The sequence below is a fragment of the Sus scrofa genome, chromosome 13, assembly GCF_000003025.6.
Source record: "Sus scrofa isolate TJ Tabasco breed Duroc chromosome 13, Sscrofa11.1, whole genome shotgun sequence".
NCBI classification, from domain to species: Eukaryota; Metazoa; Chordata; class Mammalia; order Artiodactyla; family Suidae; genus Sus; species Sus scrofa.
Window position 1 is genome coordinate 25935623 of NC_010455.5, and position 18811 is coordinate 25954433.

At 46.8% G+C, this 18811-nt stretch overlaps 2 protein-coding genes across 4 annotated transcripts in view; one reads left to right on the forward strand and one right to left on the reverse strand.

Annotated features, from left to right (window-relative positions):
• CCK (cholecystokinin) lies at positions 5052-10257 on the reverse strand. Of its 3 annotated transcripts, none has more exons than XM_021068544.1 (3): positions 10113-10257; positions 8847-9059; positions 5052-5455 (listed from the first exon to the last, which is right to left on the reverse strand). In XM_021068544.1, exons 1-3 carry the CDS (start codon positions 10228-10230, stop codon positions 5322-5324), a joined length of 465 nt encoding a protein of 154 aa, XP_020924203.1. In that variant the 5' UTR covers positions 10231-10257; the 3' UTR covers positions 5052-5321. The 3 variants fall into 3 exon arrangements, with proteins under 3 accessions (XP_020924203.1, XP_005669459.3, NP_999402.1); XM_005669402.3 differs by having other exon boundaries at positions 5052-5485; positions 10113-10249; NM_214237.2 differs by having other exon boundaries at positions 10113-10171.
• Positions 10826-18811, forward strand: part of LOC110256272 — a 34178-nt gene continuing 26192 nt past the window's right edge. The window contains exons 1-2 of the mRNA XM_021069216.1: positions 10826-11190; positions 14935-15127. Of these exons, the coding sequence (XP_020924875.1) occupies positions 10826-11190; positions 14935-15127 (558 nt within the window). The remainder of the gene's footprint in view (positions 11191-14934; positions 15128-18811) is intronic.

An 18811-nucleotide genomic window follows, 5' to 3' on the forward strand; every position in this document is an offset into this window, starting at 1 on the left:
ATTGTCTGGGAGCCCAGGCAGGTATGCCCTGGGGGCCTTTCTGACTGGACAAAGAAAGTGGACAGGGTCCTCCCCCTAGGATCTAATGGAAGCAGCATGCAGAACTGAGATGTTTCCTGGGGAGAAGCTGCTGGAAATGGAAAGTTATTCTGACCTACCTGAATTGATTTGAGATCATAATAAGGATTAAGTCAAGATTTTAAAAAATAAAATTATTTTTTGCACATTTGGGCTTCTGGCTGGAAAACACCATATCCTGGGAGGATTTATTTTTTTCATTTATTTTCTACGTCCAGTAGAGGGCACTTGGAGGCAGCAGGTGACCTGAAGGAACCTGCCCTGATGTGATACAATCCTAAAATCAGGTGGGTGTGCTTTTCCCTGGAAAGCAATTTAAGGCAGGCGCTGTCCTAGTAGACACTTTGAGGAGAGTCCTGAGGCCAGGTCCATGTTCACCAGGTGAACTCGAGGGAGGCATTCACAGCCAAGGAGGAATCATACACACAGGCTTGGGGTATTAGTGAAAATGCTGAGCATAGAATGGGGAGGAAACCAACTCAGATATCCTCTTGCTACACCCAGCAGACAGAGGAAAGCATCTTTAAAAATTATATACAAAATATATTCTATATCAAGCTATTTCCACCTTTGGAAATTAATCCATCCACCCCCCCTTAATACATCTTTCTTTTAAAAATAATTCTTCTTTTTTTTTTTTTTTTTTTTTTTTTTGGTCTTTTAGGCCCACACCCGCAGCAGATAGAGGTTCCCAGGCTAAGGGTCTAATTGCAGCTGTAGCTACTGGCCTACACCAGAGCCACAGCAACTCGGGATTCAAGCTGCGTCTGCGACCTACACCACGGCTCGCGGCAATGCGGATCCTTTAAAAATAATTCTTATTCTTTAGATTGAATTCAGGGTTGGAGGAGATACTGGTCCAGTGGACCTTGGGAACTCACCTCAGCAAATGCTAAGGTTCAGGCTGATTGTGTTCTAAAGTCCCAAAGTGCTGAAAACCAGAGATGGAACGGGGGGCCTTCAGCTTGGACCAGCAGCATGGAGGCCCAGCAATGCCTGAGTAGATGTAAGAGACCCAGGCAAAGAAAGCAAGACAGGAAAGCAGCCCCATCCCACGAATGTAGGGCAGAGCATTATTCGGCAGGGTTTTCTAGGGCCAGGCAGCTGCAGCACTGGGGGGCCATTCGAAGTGGACACTCACAAATGCAGGCCAAAGCTCAGGGACGTTTTTTTTTTTTTTTTTTTTTCAGAAGAGAAAAGCCAGAGACGTGTTGTTCTCCCAAGCCTCCCAAGACATAAACGCTTGGTCCTCCCAGGGACCTCTCTTAGTCACCGGTGACACTAAGTCAGAGTAGCAGTGGCAGCTACTGGTTACCTGACTTCCAGCTACCCCTTGGGCCGCTAGTATGTGACTGACTGGAGAAGCAATTTCATTGTGTTCTCACCTGATCTGAGTGGCCGATCCACCGAAGAAATGGTTGCCTGTCTCAGGAACTGGGTGGGAAGGTACCTTCACCCCCTTCAGCTGATATTCAGTCTCTGGCCCCTTCTGAGGCTGTCTGTTCAAGGCCAGAGTTCTGATCAGCAGATAAAACAGGGATGAATACAGGGAGCTTAGCCGGGTGTCCACCTCCAGCCAAGCCCCTGGGACGTCAAGAACATGCAGCACGGTATTTCTCAACCCCTGGTGGCAAAGGATTGGTTGGTTGGTTTTGTTTTTTAACTTGATCTATCATGGACCAATATTTATGATAAGTCACAGAAAAAAATAAAATTTAAAAATACAAAAGGCAAGGCCAACTTTTCTGTTTGTTTTGCTTTTCAGGGCCACACCTGAGGCATATGAAAGTTCGCAGGCTAGGGGTCAAATCGGAGCTGTACCTGCTGGCCTACACCACAGTTCACAGCAACATGAGAGCCTTAACCCACTGAGCTGGGCCAGGGATCAACCCCACATCTTCATGGATACAAGTCGGGTTTGTTCACTGAGCCGCAGCAGGAGCTCCCAAGACCAACTTTTTAATTACTAGATTCAATAGAGGTTAAATTACATTTCAAAAGTACATTACACGCACTCAGTGGAACCTAACATTTTTACTAATTTGGAATTGTTTTTCATTTCAGTTTTCCTCCACTCAAATCTAGAAAGCATAAGGTGTTCACTAATTAGAGGTAACCATAGTTACCAAGTTGTCTTCAAAATACACGTAAGTGTTCTTTTTTTTCCCTCTTGGTTTTAATTCTACAAAGAGCATTTCACTTGTCAGTGAGTTTTGTTCTCTTTTCAGTTTCATTGGATGATTTTCCAAGCCCGGGAGCCTTTTGGCAACCATATTAAAGTTCTAACATTAAAATAAAATAAATTATCCACTCAAAATAAACAGTCTCAGATCCTGAATTATCTGGTTTTAAAATTTCAGCAGACTGGGTAGGACAACCAGCAGGTTGGCAAGAAGTGGGTCTGAATCCTGCAGCTTCAACGTGTGAACATGTGTGCACAGCTATTTCTCTGTGCAGAGAAGCTGGCTCCCACAGGGGTGTGGTTTAAAAAACAACAGCAAAAAACTCTTCACTTGAGGTCATTGTCGTCTTCTACAGGGGAGGAATTAATGCTCATTTCTTCAGTTAGGTAAGTTACTAAGTATGAAGAAATTCACTGACACCAGGATTCCAATTAGCTGCAGTGGTTCTTAGGTGTCCCTTGGAGACTGGCACCCCAGGGCAGCTGCTTGGCTGCCTTGCCCCTTAATTCAGGCAGCTGCTCTGTTCTCTCTCTCTGCCTCTGCCTGTTACCTGCCATCATTCTTGGAACATCAAACCACGATTTTGTGAATCTCCCACTTGGGCTCTTTGTGGCTATACTCACCGCATCAGCACAGTGCCTTACACTCAGGTGCATTTCCCTGTATGTCATTGAACCAGGGGAGGGCTCCCCACAAGTTGATACAAGAGAGCAGATGAATGCTTTCCAGAATGGAACTTGAAAAATGATCCAACACATTGGAGTCGCTCTGGCTGTGACTCCAGAGGTGTTAGCGTAGGTAAGGCTTGAACTCTTGCCAATTCTACCTGCTTCTATGTGCATGTGAGCCAGGGGAAGGGAAGGTAGAAAACCTGCTAGTCTTGCAGCTCGATTCAATGAAACATCCCACTCCTTGGTCACTCTTCCACTCTTTTGAGATTTTTTCAAACCAGAAGCCTGGTGGGAGTCATATAAAAGGATTCAAGTTTAAGATAATAAAATAAGCCACCCACTCCTAGAGAATAGCCTGATATCATGAATGACTGGGTTTTTAAATTTTAGCCATGTCTTGAAATAGTTTATGAAGATTCTAGAGTTCCAGCAGAAACTACCAGGCCCTGGCAAGCAGAGAGGAAACAAGAGGGAATCCTAAAGGCCATGGGGCAGGGGGGCCTTCCTTGAACCTAGACACGGCTGAAGACTAGCAGTGGGGTCTGGGGCACAGAGAGCTCCAGGAGCTGCGCTTAAGTTCTAGCTGAAGGAGTGAAAAAAAGGAATTCCTAATGGCCAGAGACCATGAACCTTCCCTAGTGTTTTTCTTTCTTCTTTTTCTTCTGTGCCATAGTCCCCAGGCAAACACATAGCCACAGTGGTGAGTCAGTCATGAGACTGGCCAGAGCCGAAACTCTGAGGAAGGGGAATCTTGCTCTTGGATCAGAGGACCTGTGATCCTAAGATGCTGGAGTCAACCCCCATTGCTTTTTTTATTCTCTGTTCTTCTGCTACTTGGACCTGCACTTGGGCCCAAACATAGGATTGTGTGGCAGAACAGGGTAATCAGAACCCCAAGATTTGGGGTGGAAGATCAAAAAGGGAAGCACCAGGGAGCTGGAAAGTACTAGGGAGGTTGCAGAGAGGGAGGAGCTTGGGAAAGCTACCCCGTATAGTTGATGGCGAACTCCGAGGCTCACCCCCAGCCCTGCATGCATGAATCTGGTCCTAATTAGCATATCAAAGACATTGAGAACTGAAGTAATACACAGACCATCATCCACTTCCCAGACTGGTCCCTGGGTGATCCACAACTGATGTGGAACCAAAAAACAGTACGACTTCTCTGAAAACTGAACTGACTACCATTCTCTCCCATGTCTGTCCCCTTTGGGGCTGCGGGTCCTGTTGCATCGAGCCACCTGGGGCCTTTGCTATGTAAGAACCCAGGATTCCCAGAGGCCTCAGCCACAAGGCACAGAAAGGCTGCTCTGTGGTAACTAGTGTTAGATCATCCTTGAACTTGACCTCTTTGCTGATCCCTTTGGAGACCCAGCAGAGGGTGCAGACAATGAAAGGAGAGCTTCTGCCCTGGCTCACTACCAGAGGGCCCCCTTCTCCCTCCACCTGGCCCCAACACCCTGTAATACATCTCTGGAATACGATGAGATCCAAGCGGTTGTAATCACAGACTCTTCTCTACACTGCCCTGTCTTCAAGTGTGGTCCAGGGCCAGACATCACCCAGGGGCTTGCTCAGGCCACAGCCCAGAGCCACTGAGTTAGAACATGTGGTTTAACAAGATTCCCAGGTGATTCATACCTACTCCAGAATCTGAGACATGCCAACAGAGGTCACACTAACCTAGGAGCAACACGCCCTCAAGACCAGTGGCGCCCCATAATTTGTTCAAAGGCCAAAAGAATCCTAAAGAAACCCTGGTATGGGATGGAGTTAGCAGATGAGGACAACTCATGGGGATGGGCAGATAGAAGACTCCATTCCCAACTGCCTCTCTTGGCTTCACCCAGACAAACGAGTGCCCATTACAAGCTAGCCTGGTTCTTTTTTGCAATGGAGCCCCACTGGGGCCCAGGGTGGCCAGGGGGCTGTGCCGCTGACACTGGCAACCTGGCCTGCAGCAGGGAGCCAGCTCTATGCCCGACCCTCATTTCTCAGGCCCTTTCTGGGACCATGTACCACAGGGATTCATCCCTGGGCCCGGCACATCAGGAACCCTTCTTTGAATGTTCCGAGGACTACATGGATCCTTTGCCCTTGGCAGACAAGGGGAACAAGGGGCAGAACAAAATCACTTTAATAGCATAGGGACACTTTCACACCAGGGGTCACAGATGAGGGAAACATTTTATCTTCCATTTGTACATTTTTGTTGAGGTGCGTGGTTGCATTGGACAATGTTACAGACAGATTTTTCACATTGAAAACTTAATAAATAGATACTTTAAATGTCAGACGTCAGAGACCAGAGTTGTGAGTGTGATTGTTTTCTTCTGCCTCCTCTGAGTCAGGAGGTGGCTTCCAGTGGCGCTGACCAAGGCGGGGTCTTCTAGGAGGTATATTCATACTCCTCTGCACTGCGCCGGCCAAAATCCATCCAGCCCATGTAGTCCCGGTCACTTATTCTGTGGCTGGGGTCCAGGCTCTGCAGATTCTTAATCATAGATACTCGGCCAGAAGGTGCTACATGGGGCAGAGAGGAAGGAAAGGGGGCTGGGGTGGGGTGGAGGGTCACTCAATGATTCCTATTGTATTGGGGACCCCCACTGCTCATGATGCTGGCACTGAGCCCGTCTGTATGAGGCTGCTCTTGCCAACTCCTGCCCATAGGCTGCATCGAGTCAGATCACGGCTTATTTACTGATGACACTGCAGGAGCCGGTACTCTGTCTTGTTGGATAATCCAATAAAGCTGGCTAAATTAGAAACCAGAAACAACCGCACAAAACAATGTCCCCACCCTTTCTTCCTCTCCCTTCCCATCCCCCCATCCCTTCCCAGTCTTGGGACTAAGTGTCACCCCAGCACATTCCAGCCCTTTTGCAGGTATTTCCAGCCTGTGCAGAAGAAAAACCGCTCCTGCTGTTTAATTGTTCTACGGCTTTCAGGGAAAATATTAGTCCTCCTATTCAGCAAAACTTGCATATCTGTGCACAGTCACACAGAAATATGCCCCATCCTCCTGCCTGTTGTTGCTGAATGCCTGCTCCAAGGGCTGGGCACAGCCAGAAGTTCTACTGAGCGAAAGCAAAGTGAGCAGCAATCTCAGTGGCTGGTAGGGACACTCTGTATAGCCTTGGAATCTGCACCTGTTACAGCCATAATTTCCCCCTTCTACACATGGTTCTGTGCATTTACCAGAGTTTTCACTCACTTCTCCAGTGTGAACACAGAGTTAGCACTTACAACCAATTTATAGAATTGAAAGTCCTGGCTCCTCGAAATTTTAAAACCTTGAATGGGCAGTATAGCCAGGAAGCTGGATGGCTTCCAGGCCTTCTGGGGAGGGCAGGACTTGAAGAGACTCTCAGCTCTGATGCTGCGTAGATGTGCCACCTCATGTAGGTCATTCAGTCTTCTGGAATCCCAGCTTCCACATTGGGACCACCTACTGTGCCTCAGTGGCACAGTGAGGATAATAGACCTTACTGTGCTGGGCTGTTGTGAGGATGAAAAGAGACAATACAGATGTAGCACTGGGCTTTGCTGGGCTTGGGCAGGTGTATGCTAGAAACCCCTCTTTGCCCTCAGTTGCTTCTCAGATGATTGAAAGCTCCGCACAGTGAAACACAAACATGTGATATCACTTATGTGTGGAATCTATTTTAAAAGGCCACAAATGAACTTAATTGCAGAACAGAAACAAACTCACAGACTTTGAAAAACTTATGGTTACCAAAGGGGACAGGTAGGAGAGGGGGAGGAAGGACTGGGAGTTTGGGATTGGCATATGTACACTGAGGTACATGGAATGATTGGCCAACAGAGACCTGCTATATAGCACAGAGAACTCTACCCAATATTTTTTGATAATCTATGTGGAAAAAGAATCTAAAAGAGAATGGATATGTGTACATGTATCTGCGTGTAAGTGAACCACTTTTGTTGTATGGCAGAAATTATCACAACCTTGTAAATCAACTATACTTCAATAAAACTTTAAAAAAAAGAAAAAAGGAAAGAAAGCTCCACAGAGAGTTCCTGATGATAAACTCTTGAGCATTCCCTAAAGGGTGCATTATCTTGTTTAGACTCTTTAAGCATAATATATACTACAGCAGAGTAAATATTTGCTGTAATCTCAAAATGTGTAAAATATTCAAAGAAACTGTATAGATGTAGATATTTATTCCTAGTTCATATTTGTCAAATAGAAGAGCATGATTGTGTTCTAGCTAGCACTGATCCTGGGTGTTGGCAGCTAAAGTTCCAAGTGGCAGTTATTCCCAGATGGGTTTGTCACTGCAGGCGGAAGGCAAAGTGAGAAAGGGGCTGAGAAGAGGCACCAGGAAGGACCTTCCAGCTAAGATTTGTGGTATAAAGCCACTGTGGAGCGCCAGTTCTGGGGAAATCTTTCGGTAACTGGCTTCTTTCCCAGCAATGTTTCTGGTGGTACTTTCCTGATGGTGGGGAAGGATTTCCAGATTACAGTCAATGGAAACCCTAGGATATTTCAGACTGGTCTGGCTGAAATTCAACCCATATCCAAGGACAGATATTAAATTACTTTCAGACAATCAGCAGGAACCCCAAAAGTTTTCAGACTTTCTCTGTCATCTGACAAATACTTCCACATCATTCAATTTAATCAGCAGGAAAGCAAAAGAGAAGACAGTAATTGGGACAGTTTGCCAAAGAGAGGATGGAATATAAAAAATCAGCTTCTGTTCTTTCCTTCTGAAATTCCCTGGTCAAAAAGGTCCCATCTCACCTTCACAGGGAATTATAGGATATTCTGGAGAGCTAAGCCCTCTATTTTCTCCCCATCTAGGCAAGCCATGAGAGCTGGTTCGAATCCAGGCCCTGGCACAACAGTAGGGTGAGAGAGCCTCATGGGAAAGGAGCCCAGCTTCCACCCTTCCCATTATTTGCTGTGGCTGATTGTCCAGCTGCATTGGTCCAGTTTAACACACTGCCCCACAGCCAATGTGTTCACCATCAGTGTCACTGTGGATAAAAATGGTAGGAAAAATTTTGATCCCGCTCTAATTCACGATTTCCAAGGACCGTAGAGATGAACGAACCTCTTCCTGCATCATAAAAAGAGCTGGAAGGGGCCAAGGGGAACCCTATCTTCATGACATCTTTATAGATGAGGCAATCAGGCCCAGGACAGGGCTGTCCATATGCCACTTAGCTACTGAGATGCTGAATCACGTTATTCCTGGAGAAAGACTTTGACGCTGAGAAAAGTGTGGCTTATTTAGTTCCTGCTGCAACTGGGACCGTCTTTCCAACAGCAAAATGAAAACAAACACATCTCTTGTTGGGTAATCATCTTAAATTACTTGCCAAGGAGAACTCAGAACTGCTCCTGATTCTTTCCTCCTCTTACCCACTTTCGCAGAAATTGACAACTGTCACTTTTTAAACCGTTGTGGTCAGATTTCAAGCATTCTCAGCACTGACCACTGCCCGACAGAGGTTTTCCAAAGGTAGTGTTACCTGGGTGGCTCCTGGGTCCTTTGCATTTACAGTAGAGGGTGTTTAGTAGATCTACAAACCCTTTTTGAGTCAGTAACTTGTTCAGTAATTATCTTTTAATATCTTCATAATATTGTGTTGAACTTAAAGAGCAACATTGTGCCAACAGTTAGTTTAAAGAAAGCTTGTTTAAAAAGGTTTCCCTTAATAAATTAAGTCCTCCACGCTGGCTCTCAGTTTGCAACAAAGAATGCCCAGAAAACTGCACTGTCCAGAGCAGGATAACTCGGGAGAAGAAAGTGAAAAATCTTTCAGCTTTATATGTGACCTGTGTTTCCTCCCAAGGGGTTACCCACCTCCATCAGCCTGATGGTAAGAAGAGGGTCAGGAATGAGGGCAGAAGTGAGGGGCAGGGACGGGATATGTGTACCTTTTCGAGCCTGCTGGATGTATCTGGCCAGCAGCGCGCCCAGGTGCGCTCGGGACTCGCCGTCTACCTTTTGCACCGCCCTCAGCTGCCGCCGGTGCGCCTCCTCCTCCTGTGCCCCGGGGACCGCGGAGTCCGCGGGAGGCACCGGCTGCGCCAGGGTGCCTGCCGCCAGGACCGCCATCAGCACACACAGGCACAAGCCGCCGTTCATGGCTGCGGGGAGCAGAGGAGAGGGGATGTGAACGAAAAGGCAGGGCATTCAAGGGCTCTATGGAAGAGTCTGGCACCGAGGTACAGAGAAAGGGGGCTCAGCCCAAACGCACGGGGCTCCGGACACGCCAGCCGGGTGCAAGCACCAGGGAGCTAGTGGCTCCAGCACTCGCATCCCAGCGCGCCGCATTTTCCTTTGGGCTGAACCACGCCTGAGTCCTCAGAGTGGTGCGGGGGGAGGGGGAAGGGGAGTAGGGGGAGGCGGGGAAGAGACCCTGTCTTCTGCCCTGTTTAGCAGACCGAATGTCTTCTGCTTTCCTTTAGTTTGAGGAAATGTTAGAGCTTCGTCCCTCTTCTCCTAACCGGAAAAGCAAAAGATTAAGGGTAAGTGAAAATTATCCTAAAGGTAAGACTGTATGGGAGAAATAGAAGGAAGCACCTTTTCAGAGAGATAAGAAGCTTCCAATAGGGAAACACATGGTGGGGAAAAAAAAATAAGAAGCACGATTAGAAACAAATAAATGCCGTAATTTTCAAGTTTCTTCAATGTGCACACGGGAAATGGTAATAAACTATGCAAAACACGGGCAGGGTTTGAAAAAGTCAAAAATATGCCCTGGTACTCTGCCTCCACCAAACATTTCATTCTAGATCCTAGGACAGATAAAACATTCCCATGCTTCTGTCCCCAAAGCCTTGAATTTTTCTGCATTATTTAGAAAATGCATTTAAATCTTAAAACCTCTCGGTAGTTTGTTTGAAAAGATTGCAAAGTACACTGCTCCACCGTGACATCTAGCAAATCACAATTTGCATGTTAATCCCAGCAAATAGATACTGGGAGAAGGAGAGAAGAACAAAGCCTGAGAGTAGAAGTCTGTAAAGCAGCTCTACCCACCCAGCCCGAAATGTCCTTTCTGACTTCAAAAAACATCTTTCGAGTGGTGGGAAAGAAGACAGAGAAAACATAAAAATGAAATGGAAGTGGCGCAAAAGTGAAGACAGCCTTCTTCAAGGACACTTGGCACCCCCGATCCCCAAGAGCAGAGAACCTACCTTCGAGATAGGACGCAGCGGGCTTCGTGTTCCGCCAGAGCAGTGGGGGAGTCAAGTTCAGGGTGGGCGGGCATAGGCTGCCTCTTAAATAGCCCCGCCTGAGCCGTCGGCCAGTCATCTGTTTACCCAGTGCTGACGCAGAAGGGCAATGACACGTGCTCAGAGGGCGGCCACTGGGGTGACAAAAGATTGGGGGGCTGTCAGGACAAAGGGGTCAATAGCCAGATGAACCTCTCCCAGGCAGGGTGTCTGGCGTCAGCTCTGTCTTTTTCAGAGGAGCTTCCTCACCCAGCTGGGTGCACCCCCTCTCCCTTGCTCATTCCAGCGCAGAGTGCGGAGCTCCCGGTCTCCAGGATGGGATGCCTAGGAATGGGGTCTCTCTTCTGGGATGGAGAGAAGCTGCCCACATACACATGTAGTCCGCTTTGGGGACCAGAGCAGCCAGAGAGGAAACTTGGTCGGGAGTGGAAGGAACTAGACAGGGCTGGGTGTCAGTAAAGTCTAATTCTGAGATGGAGAGAGTGTCCACCCCTCTAGGAGCATCAAGGCTGCTCTGGTCTTTTGACCCGAGAGTGGATTCCTCTGGGGGTGGCAGGAGGGGTCCTCACTTTATTCTCAGCCTCAGGATCCTGAGGGCAAGGGTTCCCAGGTTAGTGAAAGGGCTGGCAGTTTGCACCCTGGGACCCTGTTTCCTCTTTAGCTGTAAAATGAGGATGACACCATTGAGCTTGGCTGGGAGTTTGGGAAAGGGCTGTGCTTTCTTCTGGGCGGAGCTACCTCCTGGCGGTGGCGCCCTCTTTGTCGCCAAGTGGCGCCAGCGAGTATCCCAAAGAGCTCTCCGGTTCCTGTTCTCCTCTGGCTTTGGCATCCGCCCCTCCCACCTTCTCCAGAGTACCCAAGCTCTCACACCTGGCCCAGTCCAAACCGGAGTTGAAATCAGGACCTCTCCCCTCATCACTCATTTGCCTGATGGGGGCCACTGTGTGCCTAGGCCCTGGAGTGGGGAGACCGCCAGCCACTGGGCCACAGGGGTCTACACTGACCTCCACCCAGAAGCCATCTGCGTTAGAATCCACTGGTTGGTACTCCAGTTCACTCCAGTTTTCCACTTCATGCAAAAGTCACTGGCAGCCACATTTCACCATGGGCAACTGAGGCAGAACAGGAGCAGTGCCTAGTCATGATTCTGCCTCAAACCCCTGGTGCCTCCTTCCAGCCTGAGACCTGGAGGTCTCTACCCATCCCTTGTCCCATCCCAAGGCCCTCTAATCCTCCCCCTTTTTTATCTTCTGGAGAAAGATTTGGAAGTTCTTCTTTCAAAATCAGAATCAGCTATGGGACTATGGGAGTCAGAGGAGCTTGGTCAGGAGAAGCCTCTGGTTGCCCTCCCCTTTCTAAACTCTAGAGGCGGCTGCATTTCTGCAACCCAAAGGCAACATTTTTGAAACAGAGCTGCAGATTAGATGTTTTCCCAGAGGCTGCTGTTCATGTAATTAGGTGGGAGAAACAAGTTTTTTTTGTGACTTTGGCCAAGACATGTCTGAGAACATAAATTTAATTACAGCAGAATCACCTGAAGGGCTTGTTCAAATACCCCCTCCCAGGGAAGGTTCTTAGTTTTACAAATTAAAGTGGTTTGAATAGGTATTAAATATAATATAAATATAATTCAAAAATTTAAAGGTAGAAAAGGGTATGTGGTTAAAACTAAGTGTCCCCCTTACCCCTGTCATGGCATAATTCTACCTCAGTGTAAAGATATAGATATAGATACAGATATAGATGTAGACATAGGTATAGATATAGAGAACACTTCATTGTATGGGATGTACCTTAATTCATCTAGCCAATACCCTATTGATAAAAACTTAAATAGCTTCCAGCATGTTCCAATTATAAATGAGGCTCCTTGACTATATATCATTATGTCCATGCACAGGTTTACCTTTGGGATGAATTTCTAGAAGTGGAGTTGCTGAATTAAAGAGTATGTACGCTTAAAATTTTGCTAGGTATTACCAAGTTACCCTTTGGGCGACTGGTCCCTGCTGTCAAGGACAGCATGTTTATCTTCTCTTGCTTAGTAATGCTTCAGCTCCAACTACTTGGCCGACTGCTCAGCAAGCTTCACAGCCTGAAAACATTATCTCTGAAGTGGTAGAGCACTGGCCTCACTGAGCCACTGGGGTTAATCTTTGGGTCACCGTTCTATTTCAATTAATGTGGCCTGTGCATGTAGAGCGCAAAAGGTGGGTGATGCTTCTCAATGTGGCTGGTACTGCTCTCTAGGTCACATTATGGAAAATTATGAGCAATTTTGGGGTAATCGGAACCTGCAACCTCATGGTTCCTAGACAGCTTTGGTATTCCAAAGATACATGACGTGCATGTTATCTTTTCAAATTATGATTTTCTCTGGTTAGATGCCAGGAGTGGAACTGCTGGATCACATATATGGTAGTTCTATATTTAGATTTTTAAGGAATTTTCACACTATGGTATTTGAGTTCCCTCTGTGACACACTTCTATTGGTCCATGTATCTAGCTGTCCTACTCACAAACTCCTGTGTTTATATTACTTAACCTTTATTTCAAGTTATCAAATGTAAAGAAAAAGATCTATAAAATTCAGTTGCAAACTGTGCTGCTTGTTTTAAACCCAGACTTCTTCTAAGTAGGCAAACATCTGACAACTGTCTTCTAGTAGCTGTGCCTGGACATTTACATAGTGAGATACATAGTATTGTATTCTAAATTGCCTTCCTTTTCTATTATAGAATATATTTTATATGCTTATTATGTTATATTGGGGGCATTATATTGCTTTTAAAATAATACTATGTGTATAGGTATATATTGCAAGTGTTATAAATGGTATTTTAGGCCAGTAAAGGGAGGATGTGAAATATCTATGATCTAAAGCAGATGTGGAGTCAGGCGTTGATGGGAACCCAGACCTTCAGAGCATGGATGCTTCCGGCCTACTACTGCTCCACCTGTCTCTTGCTAGTCTAACTCAACCTGGGAAAGTAGAAGGACAAACATTAGGAGCAGGGATTGAAGGCAGGGACTCCAGAAAGATGAGATGGAGCATGAGAGTGTGTGGTGGGATGGGGGAGGAGGGGTTTCAGGATGCAGTTGCCAAAAAAGAGAGATGGTTCAGAAAGAGCACTGAGTATACATTTCTTCTTCCTCCTCACCACGCTACTGACTGTCGGGCCTGACCACACCATCCCATCTGCACTAGCTTCTCCAGAGACCTGAGGATGGAAAGGGATGTCCCAGGTTTTAGCACAGAGGTGGGCAGAGCCAGCTGAGCTGCTCCTGAGGTTTGGGGTTTTAGGAAAAGCGAGTTTGGTGCTATTTGCCTAGCTAGGGATAAGGCTGGGTAACGTGCAAAGAGCATGTTGATGGAAAGGTAGCCAAAAGGAACAGAGAAAATCATTTCATGTTAAAAAGCAGTGGGAATTTTACCATGAAAGCAAAAGTTCTATTTAGATTTTCACATCTATTCCTTAAGGAATGGCACAAACTTACAGCATGTGCAGAAACTGGCAGCCCGGAAATGAGGGATCTGTGCATAGATTTTCCAGGCACTGGGGATGATGAGAGAAGGAACAAGTTTGTTTACCAGCTTCTGAGACTCCCCGGGAGATGCTGGCAACAGACAGGCCTCCAGCTGAGCAGGGAGAGTCAGGGTGCGGGGCCCAGGGGCGCCATAGACTTGCAGAGGAGTGAGAATATGATGGTAGCTGCCAGATTGTGTTTCTTATGTAAGTTTCTGGAGCTTGGAGTGGGGAGGAAAAAGAGATTCAGTCAGCCTTCAAGCAGGAACGTTGGCTTATATTTTGGTTCCTTTGGGAAAGTCTGGTTGCAGGTAGTATGTTTGGGAGGGCAACCCAGGTGGGGAAGAGAGAAAAGTTGATACACTGTGGGTTAAAGAACAGGTGAGTCCTGGGGCAACTGGAGCCTAGAGAAGCTGTATAGAAAACACTTCAGAATTTTCTCACTAGAGTCTTTATCCATGACTCCTATGTCCTGTTGTTTGAGGGTTACTATGGCAGGTGCAAAAGAGGGGGACCCAATACAAGCAGAGAAAGAGAGATACAGGTATTGGGTTTGGGAAGCCATCATTTGGTACAAAGACTGCCTTCAGGAAAGACTCCATTGCTTTCATGAACTGTAAAAATACACGTCTCCCTATTTTGTTCTTGTTGTTTGGGGAGTAATGTTCAAGAAACATGTTGTCTTTCTTACGCCAAGCACTGTTTTCTTTCTTCTCTGACACTGGGAACTTCGTAGTGAAAAGGATACCAGATCTAAGTCCTAGGTCTCACACCCACAATTTGTGTCACACAGAGCAAGCCACTTTGGTTTCAACACCTTGCATTTGCCCAACCATCCAACAAGGCAAGGAGGAATCACTTCCTAGAAAGCTGTCAACGCTCAATGGGATAAACCTTAGCCTGTGAGGTGAGGGCTTGGGGACAAGAAAACTTGCGCCTCCAGCCTTTTCCACACGCAGAAATTCTTGGAACAAAAAGATTGATCCCAGAATGAGATACTGAGGAGGAGACAGCCCCTGAGAGGAGAGAGCAGAAGTGAGAGGCATCTTGGGATTGTTCCAGTTTTACAGATCCCGGCCAAGATTCCAGAATTTTATCACCTGCTCTCTGTTCTGAGAAGAGAGGCTCCATTGATGTCAAAGTGGGGAGAGAACAACACTCAGGCTCAAGTCCACTGACACCATCAAGTTTTAGGAGGTTTATTCTCTGCTCCCTGAGGCCACCCCCTTGTATAAGAAGATGCTAATTTTAACAGGAGATCATGCATCCCAAGAGCAGGAGTGAACGTGCAGCTATTTCTTGGCAACCCTAACTGCCACCAGAGTTGCCAGGCTGCTAAAGGCATTCGCCTGTGCTGTACACACAGCTGGGAAATCAGAAGCAAGGAGCTGGGTTTGTTACCAGCCAAAGCCCTGGAACTCACAAGGCAATCTGCTCTCCTTGGGAAGGTACAGATGGGTCTTAAGGATTTGTCTTGAGAAAATGCTGCTGGTTTCTTGGCTATGGTTGTGTTTCTTTTTCTTCTGCCCATAACAATTTGCTTTCTTGCTTTAAACAGGCCCATGCAATAGGCACTGTGATTGGAAAGAATTTGCCTTCACAGAGCAGACTCCCACATATTAGTGGAGATGCTTCATCAGATGCCAGGGGTGCCCTGCCCGTGTCTCTTTGGCACTTACTTTCCTGTGTGGGTCGTTCTGACTTTCAGCTCCCAGCCCCCATGGCTCTTTGCCGGAGTGTTCTGTCTGGTAGAGGGGAGGCTGCTTCAAGTGCTGAGGGATGAATGTCAAGGAGGGAGCTGGCTTCCATAGGTCCCTAGCAGGGTTCAGCCCTAAAGGCCCTTGATGGTATTGTGCTCAGTAATGAACCCTTTATTGATCCTTCCCCAACCTGTCTCACTTCCTTTTTTCCATCCCTGGGCTTCCTGGGATCACCTCCCAAATAAACAACTTGTCTTCAAAGCCTTTGCTTACAGTCTACTTCTGGGAAAAACCCAAATTATGATTGACTCTTCGGCTTCCTTTAGCCTGGGTCATATTCCAGGGTTAAATGTGTGCCTCCTGCGTATTACCTTATGCATGGGCTATAAACTCCTGCTGGCCATGTAGCTAAAAGACCCACACTGTCCTAGGATGCTGTGGTGAGTAGGATGTGGTGTTATCTTTGAAGAGTCATTTTCTCCCAGTGGCCAGGGGTTGACGTGTGGATGTGAACACTAGGGTTTATCTAGGCAAATTGTGGAAACTTCTTTTTGTATAAGTTGGAAAAGTATTTGCTGAATGTTTCATGGCCCCTAATCCACAGGAGTGGTCTCACTTCAGAATCCAGACTGTCATGTGTATTTAAGATCATCAAACCACATGATAACCCTAAGTGTACCTTTCCTTGCATCTGAATCACTCATTCTGGACCAATCATTTTCAGAGTGGAATCTATAGATCCATCCCCTACTTCACAATCATCAAGTTGCCTGTTAAGAAGGCAGAGATGGGGAGTTCCCACTGTGGCTCAGCGGGTTAGAAATCTGACATAGTATCCGTGAGGATATGGGTTCAATTCCTGGCCTTGCTCAATGGGTTAAGGATCCGGCGTTGCTACAAGCTGTGGTGTAGGTCACAGAGGTGGCTCAGATCCAGTGTTGCTGTGGCTGTGGTGCAGACATTCAGCTGCAGCTCCAATTTGACCCCTAGCCTGGGAACTTCCATGTGCCACAGATATGGCCATAAAAAAAAGCAAAAATAAAATAAATAGGGAATTAGCTTCCTCTTACACCTACTGCTTTAGAACCTCTGGAGATGGGTCAGGGGTCTTCTTTTGAACAAGTTCAGCTCCCCAGAAGTCCATCTGAGTGATGCACCAGGCAGTGTTTCCAGGGGAGAATGGTCAAAGACTGAGGGAGGAGAGGGGCTGAGCTTTTGTAGTCCGACACCCGCCAGTCATTGGCTAAGAGCTGCCTTGGACAGGTGAGCTCACTGGCACTTTGGTTTCTCTGTAGGTAAAGGCAGAGACTCTAGTAGCCTGAGCACAGCCTTCTAGATAAAATCATAAGTGGGAGCCAATAAAAGCTGGGGGAGGGAGCAGAGAAGAAGCAAAATGGATACAGACTGTGTCCATGAGGCTGGTAATGCTTATTTGAAATCAGGCTCCTGGACTAAAATTAACTCCATGGAGCGGAGATGGCGGTAGGGGTTGGACAGTGTGTGTGTGAATGTGTGTATGGTTTGTAGGGGGTGTTTGTGTTGGACAATTCCAGGTAGGCCTGGCTCTCCAAGCCAGCTCCTTTTGACATGCCCCCACCACTGAGATGTGCAAACGTGCCTGATCATTCTTCCTGGTTGTCTGATGGTTAACTTTCAGTGCACGAGCGTGTGCATACCCATGTTGTTTAGTAATCATAGTTGGGAAGCTTCTCTCTGCTGGAAGGGAAGGAGGCTCCTCAGGGTTTTGCCAAGTTCCTCCCCTTCCCAAAGAAGGACACCCCAATCCCTCATGGGGTTTCCCAATGCAGAGGTGGGTGTAATTACCTGAAACATGGGAGAGAGTCACTTCACTGAGTGTTGTTTTTAAGCAGCTGCCTTGGTGTCAAGCACTAGGACTCTCCTGGTTTCCCAAGCTTATTAGTATTTCTTTGGGGTGGCGCAGGATTATGTCCACATAAAGTAAATGCATTTTTGTATCATGATGAGAAGGAAATACGAGTGGATATAGCTAGGAAAGGATGGGGGGGGGTGCCAGAAGCTGCTGGACCTCGTTACCTGCCCCACCCTCACCTGCTTTTCTATTTGTCGCCCACAGCAGCCACCTCTCAAGAACACTCTTCAGAAGGACTTGACATTGAGGTCAATGAAGCCTCTGTGTGGCTAGAACCTGATCATCACTTCGAATGAAAACACATTCTTCCTTTCAGGGAAATTTTAGAGTAGACCTTTAACTGGGGCAGTGACCGAAATTATTTGATGGTTTGTTATTCAATCTGGAAGGTTTGGACAGAGAAAATTCTGGCTGCTGGATTATGTGCATGTCTATCTGGACTTAGAGGCTCTGAGCTTTCTGGGTCAAATTGAAGGTGATTTTTTTTTTTTTTCCTCTCTCTCTCTCAGTCTAGAGTTCAGGTTCTCATGGGCTCATACCTGGGCTGTTATTATAGCCTCTGGATCTCACCCTCCCTCCTCCTCTTCCCTCCCTTCTGGTATCAATCGCTGCATGACAGATAACTCCCCAAACTGAACAGAAGGGTTTTTTGGGCAGTGATCTCCACATCCCCCTGATATCCCAGTCTCCCCACCTGCATCTGTCCCCTGTCTGGGCAACATCTGGGACCAAACCAGAGTAAGGGCATCTGAGGGAAAATATTTCTCTGACCAGAGGCTCCTCATTTTTACCCTGGAGCCTCTCCCTCCTAAGTTTTACCTTTCACACCTGAAGCCAAATGTGGCTCAAGAATACCTGGGGGCATATTCTCCTACCCCCTTTTAAGGCTAACATTAGTTTAAAGGACTGAGTGAGTGCTGGAAAGCTGATAATCTTCACTTTGGGGGATGTTAGCAAACCAGGTGTGGACCAAGCCTGTTGTGTTTGGAAAATGGGATGCTGGCTGAGCCTCTCCCCCATTCTCCAGGACAGGACTTTTACTGCCAATTGTGGGCTTTCTGTGCAGTCATGGGTGTGGATTTAACATTTAATCTTCACTTACTTTCCCAGACAGTCTTTTGGATGGAGCACTATTTTTGATTGAGACAGCAGGTGATACTTGGAAGGGGGTTGAATGGAGAGGCTGAGGAGTTAAAGGAGGATCTTCTTTGAGTCATAAGATTTGGTGTCAGACAATCTCAAGTTTAAATCCCTGCTTTGCCCCCATCGGCCGTGTGACCTTGCCTGTCTGATTCTAAATTTTCTCACCTACAACAGGAGCATAACAATGGCACCTCCTTCTCTTGACAGCTGTCAGGATTATGTGCACATGAAGTCCTAACACATACATAGTACATCACATATGCCAACTATTGCCATCACCCTGAAGATTAAAACATACCTTGTGCTTGTTGGGATTTCCTACATCTTTTAGACAAAATTCTTGGAATATTGGAAAATCAAAAACCACCACCAACAGGAGTTCCCGTCATGGCTCAGTG

Excerpts from the sequence above, each read along its gene's own strand:
- CCK (XM_005669402.3), bottom strand. The coding sequence starts at position 10,230 with ATGACTGGCCGACGGCTCAGGCGGGGCTATTTAAGAGGCAGCCTATGC. Across the intron at positions 9,060-10,112 it reads CGCTGCGTCCTATCTCGAAG|CCATGAACGGCGGCTTGTGC; the intron begins GTAGGTTCTCTG and ends TGCTCCCCGCAG. Across the intron at positions 5,486-8,846 it reads CATCCAGCAGGCTCGAAAAG|CCCCCTTTCCTTCCTCTCTG; the intron begins GTACACATATCC and ends ACCCCACCCCAG.